The 25,701-nt window shown below is 38.7% G+C and overlaps 1 protein-coding gene across 1 annotated transcript in view; it reads left to right on the top strand.

Moving 5' to 3' along the window:
- The window catches only part of lcp1 (lymphocyte cytosolic protein 1 (L-plastin)), a 37,148-nt gene extending 12,012 nt beyond the window's left edge, over positions 1–25,136 (top strand). Inside the window, exons 4-18 of the mRNA XM_022206461.2 lie at positions 2,628–2,724; positions 4,910–5,058; positions 5,195–5,318; positions 7,184–7,316; positions 7,545–7,626; positions 8,593–8,758; positions 12,100–12,242; positions 13,534–13,629; positions 16,569–16,764; positions 16,844–16,922; positions 19,130–19,244; positions 20,805–20,938; positions 21,575–21,695; positions 22,133–22,257; positions 23,780–25,136. Coding sequence (XP_022062153.2) covers positions 2,661–2,724; positions 4,910–5,058; positions 5,195–5,318; positions 7,184–7,316; positions 7,545–7,626; positions 8,593–8,758; positions 12,100–12,242; positions 13,534–13,629; positions 16,569–16,764; positions 16,844–16,922; positions 19,130–19,244; positions 20,805–20,938; positions 21,575–21,695; positions 22,133–22,257; positions 23,780–23,912 — 1,860 coding nt within the window. The 5' untranslated portion in view covers positions 2,628–2,660 and the 3' untranslated portion in view covers positions 23,913–25,136. The remainder of the gene's footprint in view (positions 1–2,627; positions 2,725–4,909; positions 5,059–5,194; positions 5,319–7,183; positions 7,317–7,544; positions 7,627–8,592; positions 8,759–12,099; positions 12,243–13,533; positions 13,630–16,568; positions 16,765–16,843; positions 16,923–19,129; positions 19,245–20,804; positions 20,939–21,574; positions 21,696–22,132; positions 22,258–23,779) is intronic.
- The last annotated feature ends 565 nt before the right edge of the window (positions 25,137–25,701 follow it).

The following is a 25,701-nucleotide window of genomic DNA, read 5'->3' as shown; positions in this document are numbered from 1 at the left end:
CACATTATAGATCCTATCTGTCACTAAGGAGGGCAGTTTAACAACATAATCAGACTGAGGTAACAGGAGCTAGAAATGTGCCTCAAAATGTTCATCTTGTTGGCTTTTATTGCTGCATTAGCTTACCTTTTACTGCACATTCAAAGTATTCAAACTCGCCTAAACAGACAAAATAAGTAATATACACACTACCATTCAAAAGTTTGCAGTCACTCAGACAATTTCGTGTTTTAATCATCAGTGAACCCAATGTAGCATCAGAACACAGGAGTGATGGTTGCTGGAAATGCTCCTCTGTACCCCTATGGAGATATTCCATTAAAAATCAGCTAGAATAGTCATTTACCACATTAACAATGTCTACACTGGATTTGTGATTAATTTAATGTTATCTTCATTGACAACAAATGCTTTTCTTTTACGCATTAAAAACCCAGTCAGATCTGCACTGATGGTCCTCGGGATCTCCAAGATCGTACGAGAAGATGTTCGGCCTCTGAGGTTTTCGGTGATTCTCAAACCTGAATCAGTCAAAATAACCAAAAACCAACGATGTAGGCAAAGCTGCTCAGCTTCACGGAAAGATTTATGTTGATTAAAGTTCCATTGAAAGGATTCTAAGGTTTAAAAGTGTTTGGAAACTACCTGAGTTCAGTGGAAGAAGGATTAGAGTTTGATGAGCTTTAGTCCATTCTGATTCATTTAAATCTATCTGGTTTGACCCCAACAACCTAATATGAGCAAGAGGGGTCAGAATATTAGCAACACCGTCCTGTATAGTGCAGTACCATGTAATACATCCTCACCGCTGAATAGTAGAAGGGTTTATTGCAAGGTTAGGTTTTTTCTTATCTTCCGTCACCTTCAAGTTGCTTCTCCGGCAGTGCAGGAAGTTGAATCACACGTTTTAAAGCTAGAAGCCCCTGTGTGGTTTGAAACATCCTCTTCACACTTAGGTCTTCTCGTCCTCCTACTTGGCGTCATGCTTGTACAAATTCAACTGCCAAAAAAGGATCTGCAAACCCTACGAACACAGTCGGAGTGAATCATTAGAGACTGAAATAAAATGTCCTGCGTGTCATGTGATCACCTACTTCTCAGAACTGCTCGACACTTCCTCATCTGCAGCTTTTGCCTTTCTTGAAAGGAAAAATGTTGAAATTTTGTTTCATAAATAGAAATATGTGCATCATATGATTAAAAATATAATAAAAAAACATTTTTACATAATGTAGAGGGTCATATGATTTACTAACCTCTGCCGCCACACCATGTGTCTGCAAAATTCTTCATTTCATTTCAATGTGAACACAGAAAAAAGAAATAAACCAAAATGCCTCTCCAGCTTTTGGAAATAGATCACCAACAAACAAAAAACAATACATGAATAGGAAAAACTTGCACTCCTTTACAATTCTGCATCAATCTGTGCACAGAGTCTTTACACTATTTAGGAGTGAAAACCTGAACTAGTTGAATGCACTTTTACAGAAACAGTTCCATGTTGGCAGTCAGAAGGCATTATGAGGGTTTAGCTAGTAAAGGAGCACTGATATAAAGACTTCTGTGAGGCGTACTGACCTCCAGCCAGTGAACAAGTCTTGCATTGAGCTTGGATAAACTGCGACAATGTTCTACAATTCCAGTTGAATACCTCATGACTGTTTTTGTTGATGTATCTGCATTCCAGGTGACAGTACATATAAACAAAGAATCGGGTATAGATTTGTACAGATGCCAGTGAAAACTTACCATGATCTTTCCCAAACCCAATCTTGGGATCATTCCTAACACAAACTCATTAAAGTGGCTTCCAGCTGCAGGTTTCTAAATATGAGATTTGGAAAATGCCAATAATCAACCAATTTGTGACATGCAGCGCTGATACCTCCACTCCAGAAGTTCCTGAGGCTTTAGGAAGACCTTGAGCAGAGACTTTCTCAATTTCCCACCCTCGGCCATAAAACTTTTCCTAAGTCCTTGTATGTGCATTGCTGCATAGTAGGTAGGCTGTTACAACTTTCTTGAGTTGAGTTTCTTTTTGTAAGCAGCCACCAAGCCATCCAGGTGTCCCTTTAATACCCCATAATGCCCAATATTAATGTGAAACCCTATGGAGGGGTAGTGCCAAATGGCTGAATTGGGATTGGGCAAACGATGGACTTAGATGTTGATTCCTCCAGATAAAACACTGGTAGATTTCCCTCTGGGGATTAATAAAGTCTGTCAAAGTCTAAGTCATAGATCAAGGGAGAGTTATGTCTGTTTTAGGTTTTTTGAGCTTGAAGTCATGCAGAGATGCCAGTAGAGCCCCAGAAAACCATTAGCACAGTATGTTCCCTTTAAATAAAGAGTGCTTCTACAATTTATTACTGCCTCCACTGTGCAGTCAATAGGTGCAGGTTACCTCAGACCTTATTATACACCAGCAATCAAAGCAAAGAAACACTTCTCTGTCAAACAGGAATTGCAAGAAAAGCAGGAAGTTGTTCTCTGGCAGAACTGGCAAGTTTTGGCAGTTTACATTAAATTACATTGACGCCATCTCTGAAGGTTCCTCCTTTCTCTGATTCGGCTCCGGCTTTGACTTTTTTTAGTCATGGTTTTTGTGTCTTTTATTGTGTCAGTTTCAGATTCTACTGCTGATTCAGGTTCCCAACATGGCCGCCACGCCGATCTCCCCGGAGGAGCTGGAGGAACTTAGAGAAGCTTTCGCCAAGATTGGTAAGAGAAGCAGCAGTGGTATCATTTCCTCCTGTGTTGTTGATGCAGAACGGACTAGCAAGGGACTATTCATTCTGATGTTACACTGTTGGTGAAATAAATGATGTTTAGCTGAACAGAGAGCTGATATTAAATTGTTTTTGAGACAACTATCGACTGGAGTTTCGGATTCACATTCAAGCATTATTATTCAACAAGGTTTTTTTCTTCAGAAAAAGAGGGAGTGGCCACACCTCAGAGACAATTCTGGGAAGTGCTTCACCTTCCACTTGGTTTGAATCATGACCAGTGTCTAATGAAAACATTTTATTCTTGTAATATAATTCTTTTCATGCTAGATCAAGATATTCTTCATTGAGATGACCATATTCGCCTGTTTAGTTGTAATGCCATATTACTGCTTTTTATTGGAACTGCAGTAGTTTATCCATTGGTTAATTAACAGTTAATCAATCAGTAACCTCTATAGTCATTTTTTGAAATGCAACAATGACCAACTTTACTAAAAGACAGCATCTAAACCAAATCTCTTTGGGTTTCTGACTGTTGGTCTAACAAGACGTGGTGAGAAAACATAATTTTCACTGTTAGCTGATGTCTTATTGGCCACTGATTTATCAATAACGGGCAAGTCGCTCCATAATGACTGTAATAATAGTTTTTATGTAATAAAACTCGATGTTCCACATGAAAATGAAACGCAGGGTTCTCACCAGGATTTTTTTACAGCTTAACTGCAGGTCCACCCGCACGCGCACGCGCACGCACAATAGCCTTCATTAAATCTCGCAAGTGGCCAGGCCAGATGTCAGCCAGTGAGCGTCACGCAGATGCTCCAAATGCTCGTGATTTAGGTCACTATTCACCATACATGGCATCATGGAAACAACCGAGACATGCTAATTGTAACCCCGAGATTGGAAGCGACTCTTAATTTTAGACGGAAACGGATCAATCGACAGGAAAGTAGGGCTGAGGTGGGGAGACATAAATAACCTAGATAGGCACCCAGTCGATAAAAACAAACGCACATGGCGTTATTTGTCAAAATAACAGTGTAGCAGCCCTAATCACAGCGTAATCTTTTACCTCCAATTTCCACATAACGCGAAAGCGCCGCACAGCCTAGCGAAGCACCGCCGTCTTGCTCTGAAAGTCAAAGTACACTGGAAGCGCAGCGCGGAGGGGGAGGGCTGCTCCTCGGAGAGGCTCTCGTGTGAATGACATGAATACCGTTTGCTATTACCAAGTACTTAAAGGTTAAACTCATTAAAAAGAATCAATATAGAGTAGTTAACTCACCGTCCACTCCCACAACGGTTGAAATTTCAGTCCACGCCTTGTCCTTTCAGCCAGTATCCTTGTAAAACGGATGTTTTGGATCATAAATGATATTGTACTTTTCCACCTCAGTGATCAGCTTCTCTTCGTCTATGGCGTCGTGTTGTGTCTGGGACCCTGTTAACCTGATGCTCGTGCCTCTGGAGGTGTCGTAATAACAACATATAGGAAAAAATTTACGTCCGAGAGGTCGTGCATTGTGTTTTATTTTGAAAGTTCTGGTTTAACTTCCTGTCTGGTGCTTTCTCAACGACAGTGACGTTACGAAGTGGCGGCACAGAAAATAGACCCGAAGCAAATCTCCAGCGCCGTGGCACGCACCGGCGCTTCAGGGACTGGCGCTGGCGCTCCGCAGCGCGTGCAGTGGAAATTGTCTGATAGAAGAGAATGGGTTCTAAGTGCTGCACAGTACGATTCAAGAGCGCGGCGCAGCGCTTTCGCGTTATGTTGAAATTAGGGTAACTGACAGCATAACGGCCTGTTACGACAGCGTAACGGCCCGTTAGACAGCGTAATGGCCCGTTACGAGAACCCTGAAACATGTTCTTGGTACAACAAATATTTCATTAACTGGAACGAACTGTATTGATTTAAACTGATGACTGTACGTCAGCAACCCACGGCTAATTGTTTCTGTCTTTGTATGTTTATGGATTATCAACACAAATTATTTTAAGTTTCATACAATTAAACACTATAAATAATCATGAGTTCCAACAAAAAAGTCACATTCTCAAAAGCACACTACCATCCTGTTAGAAAATGGTCTTATCCACTATGAAAATGTTAAAGTGATGTTATGTGATTCCCCTCTGTGACCTCTGACCCCTCCGTTTGTTCCCAGATGTGGACAACAACGGATTTATCAGCAAACAAGAGCTCAATGACCTCTTCAAGGCCGCCAACCTGCCGCTGCCGGGCTACAGAATCCGAGAGATTGTCCAGGAGTTGACCCAGACCAGCGACAACCTCACCTTCGATGAGTTTGCTAATGTGAGTTAACAAGTCAAAAGTCCCTCAGAGCGTCTAGCATTTTCCACTCACTTTCAATGTAAAGACTGAAGAGTTGATAGTGTTGCTGTTAGAACTTGTACAGATTATCCTGTTTATTTTTTGCACCCACCATCAGATCGTCCATGGGCTGAAGAGCACCGAGGTGGCAAAGACCTTCAGGAAAGCGATCAATAAGAAGGAGGGAATCTGTAACGTGGCAGGAACCTCGGAGCAGTCTGGAACCCAGCACTCCTACTCAGGTTTTTATACACATGAACTGACTAAAAAGAAACAATATGTGTGCATGTTTACAGCTCAGTCAGAAACAAGTAGCAAAACACTGCTGCAGAATCAAAATTAGAATGAATCAGAATCATCTTAGAGCATTTCACACCTGCAGTGGGGTTCTTCCACATACATTTATATTCTTTTTTTATAAACAAACTAAGCATTTAGGGAACTAAAAACAAATTCTCGTTTTATGCCAAATGTTAAAAATCTGCCAGGGTAAATGAAGCCACAGGAAAGGAAATTCAAGAAGTCGACGTCTTTAAACACGCACATGTGTAGTCTTGTACGAGGTGTGATAATAAAGTTCACAGACTGTTCCTGTAAAAATCATGAACTGTATTGACTTAAATTTTGCTGCTATTCACTATTTCAGCCGTACACTGCTTCCAGCACTCCTGCAACGCTTGTAACGCCACATGAAAATCCAATTATGTAAACATGTTTGAACCTGAATCTCCTGAACTGCATCAATATAGTGACACTAAAACTTAAATGCAATTTTTGGAGAGAGGAAGAAGTCACAGGGAGCTAAATCTGGTCAGTAGAGCCAAAAAACTTCTACTGAAGCACCCACAGTTCAGGCTGTTGTGCTGAATGTTCTCCCTCAGGTGTCTTGTGATGTTACAGACCCACTTTTAGGGATTAATTTTCTTTCTACAACCACATAAATATTGTGGAAAACAGCCAGAATCCTGGTGCCTTATCCTGTTTTTGTAAACTGCAGCTCTTCCACTGCAGTTTCTCCCCTTGGTGTTCGCTGCAGACCCACCTTAAACCACGCGTGATGATCGTCTACATGAACACAAAATGATTTTTTTTTTTCTCCATTCTGATTTGAGCTCCATGAAGAAATCTCCAATGTGTGCCTACCTGTGGTCACAAAAACATTTGTAATGCAGATTTCCTAACTATGACAGCTGCTGATCAAATGTTGTATGTTTTTGAGCAAGAACAGTCTCAGAACTTTTTTTTCTGAAAGAATCTCTTATTATTATTATTATGATTGAGATAAGGAATCGTGCTGCTACATCAATTTTATATTTAGATTTATTAATCCCCGTAGAGAAATGAAGTTGTTACAGCAGCTGGATATTCAATAAAGAGGTAAACTTTATGAGAGCACAGAATAGTAAGGTATAAAGTAAAGGTAAAATACAATTAAATTAATTAAAGGCAAATAAGATAAAAAACAAAATATAAAACATCACCAGAATGTACAAGTGGCAGAACGTGCAAATGAATATTTGTAGATATAAAATAGGCATTTTAGAGACTAGAAAATGGACAAAATATTGAGTTCATGGAAAAGTTAGCATGAATTTTCAGTCTGACAAATCAGTTTGTGGTGAAAGTGTCTCAATAAATTTGATGGAAAAAGTACAAACAACATGGATTAATATGAGAAGAGCGTAAACGACACTTTGCAATGAATGAATGGTGCTAAATGATATTGTTAAATTTATTTCAGCCAAGATAAATAGGGTATTTCCACTTGCATAAAAATAACAGTTGTTTTTTTATAAGAGAATCCTGTATAAAATATTCACAGACTGTAAAATGTTTTCTGTAGCTTCAGCTGAGGAGAAAATGAAGTCCTAAATAAATGAATGTCTGATTATTTATATAGTTATTGTAAAGAAGAACAAGGTGTGATGCGATATTATTAATCTGAAGAACACATTTTTAACGATAATTGGTTGTTTCATGTCAAGTTATTTACACCTGCATGCTACAGAGTTTAGTTTTTTAGACGCTAGAAGCAGGAAGAAGGGAAACAGTCGACGGTCCTCCAGCTGCTCTCTGTCACCTGATTCTGGATTTGTTTTGTCTGCAGAGGAGGAGAAGGTGGCCTTCGTGAACTGGATCAATAAAGCTCTGGAGAAGGACGAAGACTGTAAACATGTTCTGCCGATGGATCCCAACGGCAACGACCTGTTCACCGCCATGGGAGACGGAATCATCCTCTGGTACTTCCTGCTTTAACCTCTGGAGAGAGCTGTTGAGACAAATCACTGAAAATGTTCACCTCATGTGTGTCAGAGCATCAGCAGGATTCATCCACTGAGGGACAAGATGTTTATCTAGTGAATGTGGAAATTATAGAGAGCAGATAACATGTTGTTCTCAGGTTGTGTTTTATTCTGTAGATGTGTTTTAAGTGATGATCCTGGATTTGTTTTTCTTGTTCTCATCAGTAAAATGATCAACCTGTCTGTCCCCGACACCATCGACGAGAGAACCATCAACAAGAAGAAGCTCACACCGTTCACCATCCAGGTGAGTCTGAGCTACTACTAGTAGTCCCATGATTAACAACTGTTGAATTAATCTACGACTTTGATTGTTGATTTGAGGATTTTTTTTAAAGAACAGACTGTCTAAAACATCATTATTATCTGATAGATTTGTGGTGTTTTATAGCAGAGCTGCAACAATTAATCAGCTGTGAACTAATCAATTTAGTGCCAGATATTCTCATAAACTATCATCTAAATTCCATAATTCCAGCTTCTTAAATGTGAATATTTGCTAGTTTCTCTGTTCTCTATGACACTTAACTGAATATCTTGGGATTGTGGACAAAACATCATTGTTTAGGATGTCTTCTTGGACATTGTTCTCCATTTACAGACTTTAAAAAAAAAAAAAAAATCGACAGACTAATCAACAATGGAATCAGGGCTGTCAAACATACAGCAAAGTAAAGTAGTGTACATACTGTGAAGTAGTAAAGCTAGAAATGTTACATAATTTCTAGTTTCTAATTTCTAGAATCTAGTTTGTTTTTTTTTAATAAAAATAAAGTAAAATACTATATTGTTCAGTTCCTGATACCTGCGATTGAATGTTTTGTGTCTTTGTAGATAAACTGATCTGTAAGTTTTAATGTGTAAATGATAAACTGAGGCATAATATTGTTGAGATTGAACTATTTTTCTTAAGAAATTTCAGGTTGATTATGATGTTTTATAAAAAGATTGTTCATTAAATGGGAATATTTCAGAATGCACAAAAACAAAGGGAAACATTTGCAGTTATTGTTATTTATAGGTCATTATGCTGTGATTTTACTGTTCCTTTGAGATGGAATTGGGCTGAATGTGGATCCTGAGCTAAGATGAGTTTGACACCTCTGATGTAAATAATCATCAGCTGCAACTTTACTCTAGTTTGATCTTTATCAGCATTTACTCCATGTATAGTCGTCAGTCTGACTCTGTTTCTTGGCGTCTCGTCCAACAGGAGAACCTGAACTTGGCTCTGAACTCTGCGTCGGCCATCGGCTGCCACGTGGTGAACATTGGAGCAGAGGACCTGAAGGAGGGCAGGCAGCACCTGGTCCTGGGTCTGCTGTGGCAGGTCATCAAGATCGGGCTGTTCGCCGACATCGAGCTCAGCAGGAACGAAGGTGTGTGTTCAACTTCAGCACTTCTTCCTTCTCATTCCACACACATCAAGAGATATTCTACAAAAAATGCAACAAAATCCAACACAGACAGATTTTAAAAGAAAACGTTTCCGTCCAACAAGCTCAACGCGGTCTTGTCTTCCTTCTCTGTTCACCAAACTTTCTTGTGCGATGACGTCACTCCTGTGTATCTTCTTTGTGGCTGGAAAACAGACTTTAGGTTCATTACCGCCACCTACAGGGCTGGAGTGTTCATCAGTGTTACTGGTGTGTCAGAAATTAAGAAACTGAGAAATGTGTGAATAAACACGGACATTTTGCTCACTGCATTCCTCTCATGGCCCTCCAAGACTCTCCAACTGTCACTTTTTAAATGTTCCTCTGATCAAGTTGCCTGGCAACAGGGTTCCGCCCATTCCAAAGAACAAGGAGGATTCTGGAACCGTCTGATAGAGCAGGGGTCCCCAAACTTTTTCCTGTGAGGGCCACATCACTTTTCCCTTCTCTGGTGGGGGGCCGGGGTCAGTTTGTAACAGAAAGTGTGACGATCACAGGGATGCTTAAACGTAAACATTGTTCTCCAGAAAGCCACACATAACCAAATATTAATAACCCTTTCTGGGATCTTCATAGAAAAAAGTCAGGAAATAAATAATAACACTATTAATGACATAAATAACACTATTTATGAAATAAATAATAACCAAATTACCCTCTAGGTTCTTCACAGAAAAAAAAGTCAGGAAATAACACTATGTGTGAAATAAATAACAAAAGAACCCTCTCTGGGTTCTTCACAGAAAAAAAAGTCCGTGGAACATTAATTTTCTGTTGTGCCGTGCACAATCTTTACAGGTAAAAGTTCAGCTTAGTTGTCAGAGCAGAATCTCTGACTTAAATGACTCCTATGAGCAGTGTCTCAAAGGTCTTGTGGTCTTTCCTCGTATTCGGCCTGCGGGCCGTAGTTTGGGGACCACTGTGATAGAGTCCACAGTGAAGGTCAGTTAGTCCTGGTATCCGACCAACTGGTGAGAGATTTACTTTGAACGAGTGTCTAGACCGACGATTTGCAGCACGCAGCAAGAATCCCTTCAGTGTTCTGTTGTGTCTATTGTGGATTTTATTTGTTTCACTGTGAAATGGCACAGAGCAACAATGCAAGAGGCCGTGGTGGGTTTTCAAATCCACCTCACCGTGGTGGCCACCACAAAAATAGGCGTGATCCTGATGAGAAAGGGAGATGGTTGGGTCACTTCCAGGACCGCATCTACAAGCTGGAGGACAAAATTGAGGAGATGGAGAAACACATGAGCCAGCTTCAACAGGAAAACGCTCAACTCCTCAGTCAAGTCCACAGCGACGGCAAGAAGTTAAAGAGTCAGGAGGAACTTCTGCAGGCCTACAAAGAACTGGAGGCAGCCAACAAACACCTGCAGGAGAGCAACAAGGAACTGGAGGCAGCCAACAAACACCTGCAGGAGAGCAACATAGAATTGGTCGTAGCCAGCAAACGTGTCCTAAAGGCCTACAGAGAACTCGAGCAAACGAGCCGACGCCTTCAGGACAGTAACAGCGACATGGAAACAACACACAAGTCTCTTAAGGAGCGTAACAGAGAGTTGGCAGAAAAAAACCAAATGCCTCGAAAATGCCAACGAAGAAATGGAGAAAGAGTACAGATGTCTCCAAGATATCAGCGAGCTGGACAAAACAAACAAAGACCTCCAGGAGCAAAGGAATCAAGCAGAGACAAGAAACCAGGACCTCCAAGAGGCTGCTAAAGAAATGGAGTTACAGCACAAAGTTCTCCAGGAGAAGACTGAAAACATGGAGGCCTGCAGTACTGAACTCCAGCAGCAGAAAGAGCAAGCAGATACCAGCAAAAAGATACTGGAGGAGAAATGGAGCAACCTGCTGGAAGAGAAAAAGACATTGGAGGAAGAGAGAAAAGTCCTGGAGCAGGAAAACCAGGAGCTTCAACAACTTCTGAGTCAAAAGAGTAAAAAGAGAGGTTTGTTCAGTTTGTTCTGGAGGAAGACCGAGGAGGAGAAAATGGAAAAGAAAGAGAAGAAACTGAAAGAAAAAGAAGAAAGAAAGAAATAGAAAAAGAAGAGAAGAAAGAGCTGCAAAAGATGGAAAAGGAAAGAAAGAAGAGAAGAGGGAGGAGAAAGGCGTCTGTAGCTGGTTCCACTAAGCGAGTGTGTCAGTGACAGAAAGCAGAGCTACTGATGTTCATGTGATGAACGCTGTGGCTTTGCCTCTGCCTTTATGTCCCTTCCTTCTACCTCGTTTCTCCACCTTCTTTGACCTTTTACCTCTTATCTTTCACCCGTTTCTCTTGTTTCATGTTTTGTGGCTTTGTGTTTCCTTGTTGTCTCGTTTTTGTTTTTTGTTGTTTTGTGTTTTGCTTTATTTTCTTGTTCGTCTATCGTTTTTGTCGTTTGGTGTTTTTTTTTGTCTTGCTTGTGTAGTTTGACTATTTTTGTCATTTTGTTTCTTTTGTTGTCATTTTTGTCTCATTTGTTTTTGTTGACTTTTTTGTTGCTTTGTAAGTTTTTAATGACATTTTTTGTCTCCTTTTGTTTTGTGTCATTTGTCTCATTTTATTTCTTTTATTTCATTTTATTTTGTCGTTTTGTGCCTTAGTTCTGTGATATTTTCTCATGTTTCTGTTGTTTTCAAATTCAAATAAATGAAAACAAATAAACCAAAGTAAATATATATCTGCATGTAAGTACTTCTCTGGATCATCTACAACTGCACCACATTCTGACTGCTGGATGTTGCTTTGGTTGTTCTGATTTTAACTGGATTCAAAGTTTCTGCAGGTTACAGTAGCTTCATACTTCACTGATCCTTTGCAGGGAGTGATGTTGTTGTAACAGCTACAGTCACATTATAAGGACACATCATGTGCTGAACAGAAAACACTTGAGCACAGAATCTATTTGCAGAAGTGCCAAATACACTGAAACTCTGAAGATGTGTGGAAAACAATGTGCAAAAATGTACTACAAAAAAAGTAAATATATCAGGGTTTCCTCTACATTCATTTAGGAGCGGCGGCTGGGATTCAGCAGCGGGGGGCTTCAAATTACTCTTCTTTTTGTTTTAATCGTCACAAATACACCAGCGTCACATGTCTCCACCTTCACAGCAGTCTTACGTTGTGTCAGGTACTCACGAGTACTACGGTGTTTGCTTTAGTACTACAGATAACTATCTTGATCAGTATCTACTCTTTGACACGTCGGATTAGCATCCAGACACCAGGTTAGAGAGCCTGCCGCTGCTACTGGAAAAAATGTTTTTGTGATGTTTTCAAATGTGTTGTTTTGTAGCTCTGATCGCTCTGCTGCGTGACGGCGAGAGTCTGGAGGATCTGATGAAGCTTTCCCCCGAGGAGCTGCTGCTGCGTTGGGCCAACTATCACCTGGAGGAGGCCGGCTGCGGGAAAATCAACAACTTCAGCTCCGACATCAAGGTTAGACTCAAATACAAATAATAAACATCAGAGTGGAGTCATCTCTGTGTGACGTTTGAATCTAAATGCAGCACACATTTTAAACTCAAACTTTATTTTTATTGCACTTTTAATGTAAGAACAACACAAAGTGCTTCACAAGCAATTAAAAAGAAAGAAGACAATAAATAAATACAATTAGAAATAGGAATAAAAATAAAAAACACCCAACTCTCTCACCCTCCCTACATAAAGACACCAATTTTAACCAACAAGAGAAAATAATGAATCTAATTTCTGTCCACTAATAATACGCCGGCTAACTTTCTGTTTACGTCCAAACTTACAGAACTTCCATGAAGTGTTTTGTGCAGCTGTAACTGCTACAAATGATCTCTGCCCTCCAACATTTTTTATTAATTCAAACAAATAAACACTGCAAAAAATAACAAAATGTACATGTTTGTGGTGCAGGTGGTGACGGGTTTGTATCCAGATCACAACAAGACAACTTTCAGAGCTCAAATAGTGAAAAAGAAAGAAGAATATATGATGGATTTTATTAGCTTTGTGTAATAATATGAGGAAGGTTACAGTTTTCCACAGGTCTGATGTTTCTGTCTTGTCTTTAACTTTAGTTTTAATGCAAAAACTAGTGTGGAATATTTTTATTCAGCATCAAATGCTGCTCGGCCCCTCTTGTAGTCACACTTTCCATTTGTCATTCAATTTTTCTGGTTAAATATTTTTGGCAAAATGAGAGGAAAAGTCTCAGATGGTAACCGGTCGTAAGGGTTAAAAGATTAAAGTTTGTTTCTGAAAAAAACTCCAATAAAAATGTGTCTTGTTTTATATGCAATTTGAAAGCATTTTTTGACATTTGCTAAATATTTTATGCAACATTCTGACATTGATCTGTTTTACATTTTTTGTGTAATTGAGAGTCAATAATCATTTCTTTTGTAGCTTAGAAGCTGTAATTGGTTAAAAATGGATGCCTGGTTCATATAGAATTCCAAATCAAAATATTCTGATGATTTTCTCCACTAAATATATTTTAGACAAAACATTGTAGTAAAAGTGCTTCAAAAAGATCTCAGCTTCACCAGAAAACGTCACAAAGATTGTAGTTTTTATTTTTAGACGCTTTCTTTACATTGATTCTGATTTCTTTAAATGTTTGAGCTCTTATGGACAGAAGGCTTTAAAGTGTGTAGTTTTGCTTCATGTTTTCGTGTGAGTTGTAAATCTGTGTGCTGCCAGTGTTTTTTCCTGTCTGTGGTGCATTTAACATCCAAACTGTTCGCTGCAGGACTCCAAGGCGTACTACAGCATCCTGAACCAGGTGGCACCCAAAGGAGACGAGGAGGGAATCCCCCCCATCGCCATCGACATGTCAGGAATCAGGGTGAGAAAGAACCGCACGGTTTAAGAGAACAGATGCAGAAAATTCTCCTTCGATCATTTCAGTCTATTAAATGATCTGATGAGTGTTTGTGGCTGAAAATACAAACGATAATTTAACTTACATTATTCATAGATGGACCAGATGTCGTTTTAAACCCATCAGGTTTGAGTTTTTTTGACATAAATTTAAACTGACTCTGATTTTGATTAAATAAATGTGTGAATGTGCCTCTAAAATAGAGCTGAAATAACATTTATTTAACCGTCGTTTCGTCCTGCGGGTCAAAATTGACCTGTTTTAAAGTTTGAAAATGTGGGAAAAAAAATATATTTTCACAGTGAAACTTCTGATGTCCACATTTTCAACATTTTTAGGGAATCTTTGAACATTTTTTGGTGGAAAAAAAAATGTTAAAAATGTTTCTTTAAGACCATTCACGTAAAAATCAACCAACATACAGGACAATTCTCTGGATTTTGGTTGATTTTTATGTGAATGTTCTTAAAGAAAATATTAGAAGTTTTACTGATTTATATGGACTCACTTTAGATATTTTTAGGATTTCTTTTATATTTTTACTCATTTTTTAAAAATATTTACAAGAATTTTCTTGCCAAATTTGGGGAATTTTTTAAAAATAAAGCTTTGAAGGAAAATTTTTAAGGACTTCATTGAATTTTCTTCCTGAAAGTTTTGCAAATTTTCAGAAAAAAGGAAACGATATCTTTTGGTGCCCTTAAATGAAGGCAACAGGACGGTTTAAATATTGGTTAATCTGCAGACTGTTTTCACTGTTTCTCTCAATTCTTTGTAAAAAAAAAAAATATATATATATATATATATACACACGTGGACAAAATTGTTGGTACCCCTCAGTTAAAGAAGGAAAAACCCACAATTCTCACTGAAATCACTTGAAACTCACAAAAGTAACAATAAATAAAAATTTATTGAAAATTAAATAATCAAAAACAGCCATCACTTTTGAATTGTTGATTAGCATAATTATTTAAAAAAACAAACTAATGAAACAGGCCTGGACAAAAATGATGGTACCTCTATAAAAGATTGAAAACTATTTGACCAGAGTGACATGATTAACTCAGGTGTGTCATTTAATTGACATCACAGGTGTTTCCAAACTCATAATCAGTCAGTCTGCTTATTTAAAGGGAGACAAGTAGTCACCCTGCTGTTTGGTGAAAAGGTGTGTACCACACTGAACATGGACAACAGAAAGCGAAGGAGAGAATTGTCCCAGGACATCCGAAAAAAAATGATAGACAAACATCTTAAAGGTAAAGGCTATAAGACCATCTCTAAACAGCTTGAAGTTCCTGTGACAACAGTGGCTCATATTATTCAGAAGTTCAAGACCCACGGGACAGTAGCCAACCTCCCTGGACGTGGCCGCAAGAGGAAAATTGATGACAAATTGAAGAGACGGATCGTTGGAATTGTATCCAAAGAGCCCAGAGCAACCTCCAAAGAAATTAAAGGTGAACTCCAAGGCCAAGGTACATCAGTGTCAGATCGCACCATTCGTCGTTGTTTGAGCCAAAGTGGACTTCATGGGAGACGACCAAGGAGGACACCACTGCTGAAAAAAACTCATAAAAAAGCCAGACTGGAATTTGCAAAAATGCATGTTGACAAGCCACAAAGCTTCTGGGAGAATGTCCTTTGGACAGATGAGACCAAACTGGAGCTTTTTGGTAAGGCACATCAACTCTATGTTCATAGACTCAAAAACCAAGCATACGAAGAAAAGAACACTGTCCCTACGGTGAAACATGGAGGAGGCTCAGTAATGTTTTGGGGCTGCTTTGCTGCATCTGGCACAGGGTGTCTTGAAAGTGTGCAAGGTACGATGAAATCTGAAGACTATCAAGGCATTCTGGAGAGAAATGTGCTGCCTAGTGTCAGAAAGCTTGGTCTCAGTCGCAGGTCATGGGTCTTCCAACAGGACAACGATCCAAAACACACAGCCAAAAACAGCCAAGAATGGCTGAGAGAAAAGCGTTGGACTATTCTAAAGTGGCCTTCTATGAGCCCAGATCTGAATCCCATTGAACATATGTGGAAGGAGCTGAAACATGCCATTTGGAGAAGACACCCATCAAACCTGAGACAACTGGAGCTGTTTGCTCATGAGGAGTGGGCCAAAATACCTGTTGACAGCTGCAGAACGCTCATTGACAAATACAGAAATCGTTTAATTGCAGTGATTGCCTCAAAAGGTTGTGCAACAAAATATTAAGTTATGGGTACCATCATTTTTGTCCAGCCCTATTTCATTAGTTTGTTTTTTTAAATAATTATGTTAATCAACAATTCAAAAGTGATGGCTGATTTTGATTATTTAATTTTCAATAAATTTTTATTTATTGTTACTTTTGTGAGTTTCAAGTGATTTCAGTGAGAATTGTGGGTTTTTCCTTCTTTAACTGAGGGGTACCAACAATTTTGTCCACGTGTGTATATATATATATGTGTGTGTGTGTGTGTATATATATATATATATATACACACATAATTATTATTATATAATTTACCTCATAAATATGGTAGAAAATGAAACAAATGTGAAAATTTTCACTTTAGTGTCACTTAAAACAAAGAAAAGCAGCAAAATATTCACATGTGGGAAGCTGGAATTAAAGAAAACTGAACCAGATAATTTCTTAGGACAAATCAGTACAACACCAGCTGAGTTTTTCTACAATTACGTTTCATGATTTGGTGATTTTTGTCTGAAGTCAAGCTGGTGGATAAATAATTTCAACAAGTATCAGAAAAGCTATGTTTTTTTATACTTCTATCGATACAGTTATAGATAGTTTGGTGTTTTTTCTCTAAAAGTTTGTAGAAAAATAGAGTTAAAAGAGGTTTTGTGAGCTGAGATAAACTCTGAAGTCTGTTTTGGTCCGTCTCTGCAGGAGAAAGAGGACCTGAAGCGAGCCGAGTGCATGCTGGATCAGGCCGACCGGCTCGGCTGCAGGCAGTTCGTCATGCCGGCAGACGTCGTCCGCGGCAACCCCAAGCTCAACCTGGCCTTCGTTGCCAACCTGTTCAACAAGTATCCGGCTCTGAAGAAGCCGGAGAACCAGGACATCGACTGGAGCTCCATCGAAGGTCAGATTGTGGGTCTGAGCTGCAGGTTCTCCTCCGACCTTCATGTCGCTTTAGTTGAATCTCTGATGTTTGTCTGCAGGTGAAACCAGGGAGGAGAGAACCTTCAGGAACTGGATGAACTCTCTGGGAGTCAACCCTCGAGTCAACCACCTCTATGCGTAAGAAACTCTACTGCTCATACTGACCTCTGCAGGTAGAGAGCAGTAACTACAGAAGCAGTAATTTAAAGAAAAAAAACATTTGGACTAAAAAACGGATAGAAAGGCTTCAGTGTTTCATTATGTGTCTTTCTAGGCTGATAGAAGCCACAAAATAGCTCAAATCTGCAGTTACCGTGTCGCATCTGCATAATTTAAAGTTAAACTGTTCTACAGGACTAGTAGTGCTTTACTGCCATCCATCAAACCATACTTTGAGATTTATAAGGAATTTGAGTTTTCTGTAAATGAGTCTCTAGTCCATTCTAGTGACAAAATGCTCCCAAATTTGCACCCAAAAGGCCCCAAACTTTAGTTTATAGTGTCTAATGCAGCCTCCATGATTCTAAAGTAGGAAATAGGCAGAACAAATATGTGGAGAAAACAAATAACTTGTAAAAAAAAAACAACAGAATTTGTACCCAAAATGTTCCAAACTTTCATTAGTTATTTCTAATGCAGCTTCCATAATTCTAAAGTAGCAACAAGGCTGAAAAAATTGAAAGAAAACTCAAATTCTTGCAAAAACCAACAAAACTTTCCCCACAAAACGCTCCATGCTTCCATTTATAGTATCTAATGCCGCTAAATGTAGAGAAAACAAGACAATCTTGCAAAAACTAACAAAATGTGCACCCAAATTGTTCCAAACTTTTATATATAGTGTCTAACACAGCCTCCATAATTCTTAAGCAGCAAAAAGGCAGAAAAAAGATGTGGAGAAAACATAAAAACCTTGCAAAAAATAACAAAATTTGCACCCAAAATGCTCCAGGCTTTCATTTCTAGTATCTAACACAGCTTTCAAAATACTAAAATGGCAAAGATGCAGAAAATAGATGTGGAGAAACTAAAAAAACTTGCAAGAAACAGCAACATTTGCACCCACAATACTCCAGACTTCCGTTAATTAGTTCTAATGCAGCCTCCATATTTGTAAAGTAGCAAAAAGGCAGAAAAAATGTGGAGAAACCAAAAAAACTGAAAAAAACAACAAAATTCACACCTAGTATTCTTCATATTCTCATTTATAGTGTAATGAGGCTTCCATAATTCTCAAGTAGCAAAGAGGCTGAATAAAGATGTAGGGAAAACTACAAAAATCCAAAAAATAACACAATTTGCCCCCAAAATGCTCCAACCTTACTATATATCCATCCATTCTCTATATACCGCTTTATCCTCACTAGGGTCATGGGGGGTGCTGGAGTCTATCTCAGCTGACTCGGGTGAAGGCAGGGGACACCCTGGACAGGTCACCAGTCTGTCACAGGGCTACATATACAGACAAACAATCACACTCACATTCACGCCTACGGACAGTTTAGAGTAATCAATTAACCTCAGCATATTTTTGGACTGTGGGAGGAAGCCGGAGTACCCGGAGAAAACCCACGCATGCACAGGGAGAACATGCAAACTCCATGCAGAAAGATCCCAGGCCCACCCCGGGATTCGAACCAGGGATCTTCTTGCTGCAAGGCAAAAGTGCTAACCACCACGCCGCTGAGCAGCCCCCTTACTATATAATTCCTATGATATAATGACGAGAGCTGCCCAGCTAATACTGTTTTTATGCAAACAGGTCTTAATGTAGGATTTAACTACAAGCTTCTGTTTATTATTTACAGTCTGTAGATTAGAAAAATCAGCTATTTCTGTCTAATTACTATTTATATTTATAATAAAATCAACATATCAATCATTTATCATCATTTGAACACCGTAAATGATTCTTTAATGGTTTTCTTGTACACTAGAAGGCCCTATTTCACTGTTTTTATCAGGACAATGATCCACTGTTTTATATCACCAAGTTTCTTAAAATTTCTGTAGTTTTTGCTCATAATCCTGCTGACAGACACTGTTACTGAAGCGGGTGTTTCTCCCTAAGTTTGAACGTTTATTAATTATTAGTCGGTCAGTGAAGCCTTTTGTATTATTTTGTATTTAATAATTTCTCTAAAGCAACTTTGTTTTACAGGAAAATGTGTGTTTGCTCCAGTTTGTCACTTCTTTCTGCGGTTTAACTCTGACTTTAGAGCATTTTTGTGTCAGTAACCCATTTTTTAAGAGAAAATCCAGACTCTGACATAGAGCATGTCAGCATCTAATTCTGGATGTCTAAATGTAGACAGATGAATATTGTGAGTGTTTGTGTGTTGCAGAGACATCGATGATGCTCTGGTCATCTTCCAGCTGTACGAGAAGATCAAGGTTCCGGTGGACTGGGACCGAGTCAACAAACCTCCGTACTCCAAACTGGGCAGCAACATGAAGAAGGTTCAGTAAAACTCAGCTCACCACGGCAGATAATTAGGGGAAAACATTAAAAACTGACGAAAAAATGCAAATATACAACATTTAACCATTTCTCTGGTGTTTGTAGCACTTTGTGATGAGACTGTGTGTTTATAAAGTGTAATTAATCACTTTAATCATTATTAATACATCATTTAAAATGTGTTACAGACATGAGTTATTTAAGAGTTGTTCTCTTTTTCTAGCTTCCCTCTACATTAACAGTTTGAAAATGAATTTATAAACGACTTATTAACATTTTCAGCTGCAGTTATGACATATTAAAGCTTTAATTTTAAATTTAGTAACATTAATAAGTCATCAAAATTAACTCCAACTGATATAAACAAAAAGTCAGTCATTGCTAATTCATCTGCAATGTATTTTTTTTGCTTTTCATGAATATCTGAGCATTACTTTACATTTTTATAAATTTAAATCAGCCTCTTATAAAACTAATATGTTTTTACAATCCTGAAAGTACAATTAGTTTCACAACAGATCAAAAAGATGAACTGAAGATTCAGTAACATAATTCTAAAGCAGCAAAAAGGCAGGAAAAGTGCAGAGAAAACAAAAAATCTTACAAAAAAAACAACAAAATTTGCTCCCAAAATGCTCCAATCTTCCATTTATAGTGTCCAGCACAGCCTTCATGATTCTTATTTAGCAAAAAGGCAGAAAAAATGTGGAGAAATACCCGATATAAACAACATTTGCAAAAACAATGCTCCATATCTTCATTGTTTCATTTCCACACAGCCTCTATATTTCTAAAGTAGCAAAAAGGCAGAAAAAAATAGAAAAAAAAACCTAGTCTTGCAAACATTTGCACCCAAAATGCTCCCAATTTTCATTTATAGTGTCTAATGCATGATTTATAAGCAGGAAATAGGCATTAAAAAATGTGGACAAAAAACTTGAAAGAAAAACACCAAAATTTGCACCTAAAATCCTCCAAACTTTCCTTAATTATTTCTAACGCAGTCTATGTAATTCTGTAGCAGCAAAGAGGCAGAAAAAATGAAGAGAAAACAGAAAACTTTGCAAAAAACAACAAAAGTTCCACCCAAAATGCTCCAAATTTTAATTTATAGTGTCTAACGCAGCCTCCGTGGTTCTAAAGTAGCAAAAAGGGAGGAAAAATATGGGAACACGTAAAAACCTTTCAAAAAAACAGCAAAATTGGCACCCAAAATCCTCCAAACATTAATATTTAATGTCTAACGCAGCCTCCATTATTCAAAACTAGCAAAAAGGCAAAAAAATGTGTCGGGAAAATGGAAAAATTTAACAAATACAACAAAATTTGCACCCAAAATGCTCCAATTACTTTCTAGCATCTAGCACAGCCTCCATAACTCTAAAAGAAATCAAAAACCCTGTAGAAAGTAGAAAATAACAACACCAAAACAACAACCCTTAATCCCTGAAATGCTGATTTGCTACTAATATCACAGGATCAGTGTTCTAACTGCTTCTAAATGTGTGGTTTGTCGTTTCTCTGGTGTTAACGAAGCTAAACTCTGAACTGTTTTGCAGCTGGAGAACTGTAACTACGCTGTGGAGCTGGGCAAAGAAAAGGCCAAGTTCTCTCTGGTGGGCATCGCAGGTCAAGATCTGAACGCTGGGAATCGAACGCTCACCCTCGCTCTGCTCTGGCAGCTCATGAGGAGGTAGGAAGGCTTCAGAAAACTGGGTTTGGAGGACAAAATAAGCAGTTTAAAATGTCTTCAAATGTAACAAATTCAGCTCCTTTAAATACAAAACACCTTCAAATGTAAATCAGAAGTGTTGAGTCTTGTTTGTTGTTAGTTTGGAGGTGCAGAACACTGATTTCTTTGACTAACAACAACCAGAAAGTCAAGATTTTAGGTGTTTTTAAATCAGTTAATCCATCTATCACCTTACATTAACTGATTAATTATATATTGTTAGAGATTCTTAATTAAATTTAGTTTTGAGAGGTCCAAAATCTGACCAAAAACATCATAGTTTAGTATGTCATCCAAAACAAAAAACTGAAATTTTACTCTTTCAGTAAGTGTTCCTGTGATATTTTTGATGTTTTAAGGCTTTTGAGTTCCTAAAAAGCTCAAAGTAGTAGAAAAAAAATCCACCAATCAGAGCAGTTTGTTGGTTTGGATGTAATTTAAAGCAGTTTTCATGGATTTGTAGTCAGATCTGTGAATGAAAGTGGCTGATAATTGAGTGGAGTTTGGTTCCCTCAGTAGGTCAGATGCAGCTTTAGTCTTTCAGCTCTGTGTTATTCCTGAAGTTGTCTCCGTACTAAATGCTGTCCGTCCTCTCAGATACACCCTGAACATCCTGGAGGACCTCGGCGACGGTCAGAAAGTCACCGACGACACCATCGTGTCCTGGGTCAACGACGCGCTGACTCAGGCTGGAAAACCCACCATCTCCAGCTTCAAGGTAACAAATCCATGAACAAGAATCGGTCCAGAAAGAGACTCTGCTGCACAAACAGCAAACTTTTAAAATTGATCATACGTAGAGGGATGCTTTCGTTAGCCGTATTTGAAGGAGTCTTGATGAAACAGGACGGCTTTTGTTGTATCGCTGCAACACATTCAACCTTCAGATGCAGCCTCTGAATTTAGAGACAGCTTTAGTTTCTCAGCCAGTAGAACATCTCTGCTGCTGCTAGTAGTCACAGTTACGTCCTTTAGAAACAAACATGTCACAGTGACAGCTCCTTCCTCCTGAAGCTGCAGTCAGTGAGAGCTGCTCATCTGGTTTGATCACTAAATTACTGCTGATTAACGGTGTCTAGATGTGGCTGTTTAATGATCGTTTACTCCTTAAAAATGTGCAACAACATCAGGTTTTGTGTGTTTTGTTGTTTGTAGGACGGCTCCATCAGCAGCAGCATGCCGGTTCTGGACCTGATCGACGCCATCCAGCCCGGATCCATCAGATACGACCTGCTGAAGACAGAAGACCTGACGGACGAGGAGAAGCTCAACAACGCAAAGTACGCAAACAAGGGTTTTATGCAGATTTGTCTTTTATGCTTTACTCTTCACAGGGGAACATAACCACCTACAATTACTGAAACCAGAGATGTGGAGCTCATCTTAGTTCAGGTTCCACATTCAGCACAACTAGATCTCAAATGATCAGTACAGTCAGAACATAATAACTTATAAATAACCAAACTCCAAATATTTCCTTTTGTGTTAGTGCAAAAAAGTACATTTAACATTTAAAGAACCGTGTTCTTATAAAAAAAATTATGAACAACCTGAAATTTCCTAAGAAAAATAAGTTCAGTTTCAACAATATTACACCTCAGTTCATCATTTACACATTACAACTTACACATCAGTTCATCTATGAAGGTAGAAGACATTTAGCTGCAGGTATCTGGATATACAGGAGATCTTTGACTTACGTCTGAGTTCCGTTCCTACGTAAGTTGATTTTCGCCGCAAGTCAGAACTCCGGCAAAATGTAAACAAAGCTGTTAGCTGCATCACGATATCCATCAGTTCTTCATAGAAGTCTTGAATACCAACGATGTTCATTCATGTTTGAGTTATTTTACAGGAAGATAACAGAACATGTTTTTACAACTTGATCTAATAATGTCCTTTAAGGCTGGGTTTTGTTTTCCGCATGAACGAGCCGCGTGGAAATGAGACGTTTGGAAATCTGCAGTAGAAAACGTGAGACTTTATAGTCCATGCAGCGTCTGCTCCCAAACTGCAGGGGGCAGTGCATCCAAACACATGTCTACCTGGTCTACTCTAAAACTAAAACAGAGCAGAAGAAGTTTGCCATTGTTTACACCACTTACAACATGGCATTGTACTGAATAGCTACATTTCAGCTGGCAGTTTTAATTCCACACCATGAATAGCTCATAGCCCGGTTACCACGGTGATCTCTGTGTGATGAATCATATAAATGTCTGTATTTCTGAACTTCTGCTGCGAGGAGCTCTTGTTCTTCTGCCAGGTTTCCTGTATTTAGAAAGATGTGGAGGTGCGTGATGTGAAAATTTCCCGCTCGAGAAGGACCGTTTGTGAGGGCATGGCTGCTAAAATGACGTAATTTGACCTCGCGGACGCATAAAACAAGCTTTAGAAGGGCAAAAAATCAGTGAATGTAGCACAATCTAAGGTGGTGTACAACCGACGAATGTAAACAAAGCTGTCTTATAGCGCCACGTGATGATGTATTCATCCACTCCACTCGTCAACTAGTTCCACGTAACAACAAAACGCCGTAGGTTGAGGACGCCGTAAACCGAGGACCTCCTGTATACAGTTTAAGAATCTGCGTCAGGGTGAAGGACGACTGTATTTTACTTCATGATCAAAACAACTTGTCAGTTTCTAGAAATGATTTAAAATGTACAATTAGCAGCTAATGTCTTCTCTGTAATTTTTTCACTTTGCAAATTCGTCCGTATGTTTTGAAACCCCCGACTAAAACACGATTTTCGGCAGAATTTTAGCTGAAACTGAGCCGTGCTGCTTTGTTCTCCTCAGGTACGCCATCTCCATGGCCAGGAAGATCGGCGCCAGAGTTTACGCGCTGCCCGAGGACCTGGTGGAGGTCAAACCCAAGATGGTGATGACAGTGTTCGCCTGCCTCATGGCCCGAGGCATGAAGAGAGCCTGAAGACCAGAATGTGAGACGAAGACGAGGAGATGAACAATAGAGAGACGGTCTAAAGATGTGAAATATTGCTGAATTTGTCAGTATTTCAAGTTTTGGTAGCTCATTATGCAGAAATGTGGGAAGCGATGAAGTTGTGCTGGCTGACGGGGATTTAAAGAGGATTGCTTTTCACCACATCCCGCTTATCTCTCAGCAGTTCTACTCTCTTGTAACACTCAATCTGTTCATCAGTCTGGTCAATCTGACGTTCAAGGCGCCCTTCCTCCTCTCTCACTGCCACAATGACCTCTGATTTTATCTTCACCTGTCGTATCTCCTTTTGAAACTCTTCCCACTCCTTGTCCATTCGATCCTTGGGGGTGTCAATGTTGTGCACTTTGGCATCCCTAACTGGATCGTGGAAAAAACCTTCAGGTAACGCTTCGGCTGTGTTGTTTTTCTTTTCAGGGATCTTCTCCTGCATCTCTGCTTTGAGGATAGATTCTGATTGGGAGCAATTTTGGCTGACATTCATTTAAAACCACAACTTCCTCGCTTCCCACATTTCTGTTGTACAAAGTGTACTTTTCAAGCTACCAAAACTTGAAATGTTGATGAACTCAGGTGGTTTTTGGCAGGATTAGGGGAAGAAACCTTCATATTAAAAGCAATTTAATGCATCATGATAAGAAGAAGGTCTTAAATTGTGCTTGGTGAAGTCTTAAGCATCCACCCAGTGGGATTTCTGCCTTAAAATTTATATTTTTTTCAGGACTAAAAGCTCATCAGTAACTAATTTTCATCTTAATCAATAAATAAGTTTCTGGTTCTAGATTGTGGAAGTACATAAAAACTGACAGAAGGCAGAAAAAGGCCTTAAAGAACATAAATAAATGAATTTTAAAAAAGGAAACAGTATTATATGACTGTGTTGACCTTTTTTTCTGATCTTCTGTCAGTTTCAGGCTTTTTATCGCCTTTAAAAATTAAGAATTTTATTGTTTTTTAGCCATTAGTCATCAAGTGCATCTTTAAAAAGAACTAATAATGAAGTATTTCTCCTCTCTTTGCTGCACTGTCATTGTTTTTTTGTTTTCTAAAGTCCTCGGGTTATTATTTTCTTCTGTAAATGTACAAGGTGTTTTCTGCAGCAGATTCATCACATTTTTACTTTTTATTTCTTGTGCCAGATCAGGACATTTATGCCAAATGTACACAACAAATAAACTGATTTTTGTACTAAAACGTTTGCAGAGATTTTCCTTGAACCCTCTGGTGTTTAACTAGCAGCAGATTAACAGCTGTGTTCGTCTTTAAAGTTGTGATTCAACAGTTTCTTTTTGAGAATCAGATGTGGAGAAAGTGACAGCACTTCTTCTGAAAGGCTGCACAAACATAAATATCAGATTTTTTTAGTCCTTAAAATTGATATCCGCTTCCTTGAAGTAAGCAGAATTTCTAGGATTCAGGGTTATTAAGATCGATCCTCAGGCCAAGGCCAGAGTGGGACTCATTTTCAGCCCTGGACTTTCATACCTCAGACCAGCCCACTTTAGATCATGACCTATTACTATTAAAGTCATGTAATTCTAGCCTTGTCTTGTAATGCAGTGTGTTTTTCTAAAATATTTCCAATTCAGTGTAAGGGTTGCTTCACAATGAGGATTTATTCCAACTTGAGTGCACATCTCCAACATTATTCTTCACAACAATATCAGAATCTATATTCTGCTCAAATAAGTGTTCAAGGATATCCAAACCTTAAAAATGAAATAGAAGAAGAAATAAAAATATTAAATTAAAAAAATAA

This window comes from Acanthochromis polyacanthus, chromosome 14, assembly GCF_021347895.1.
Source record: "Acanthochromis polyacanthus isolate Apoly-LR-REF ecotype Palm Island chromosome 14, KAUST_Apoly_ChrSc, whole genome shotgun sequence".
Lineage (NCBI taxonomy): Eukaryota > Metazoa > Chordata > Actinopteri > Pomacentridae > Acanthochromis > Acanthochromis polyacanthus.
Note: the sequence above shows the minus strand (reverse complement) of the source record. Positions and strands in the feature narration are given on the sequence as shown.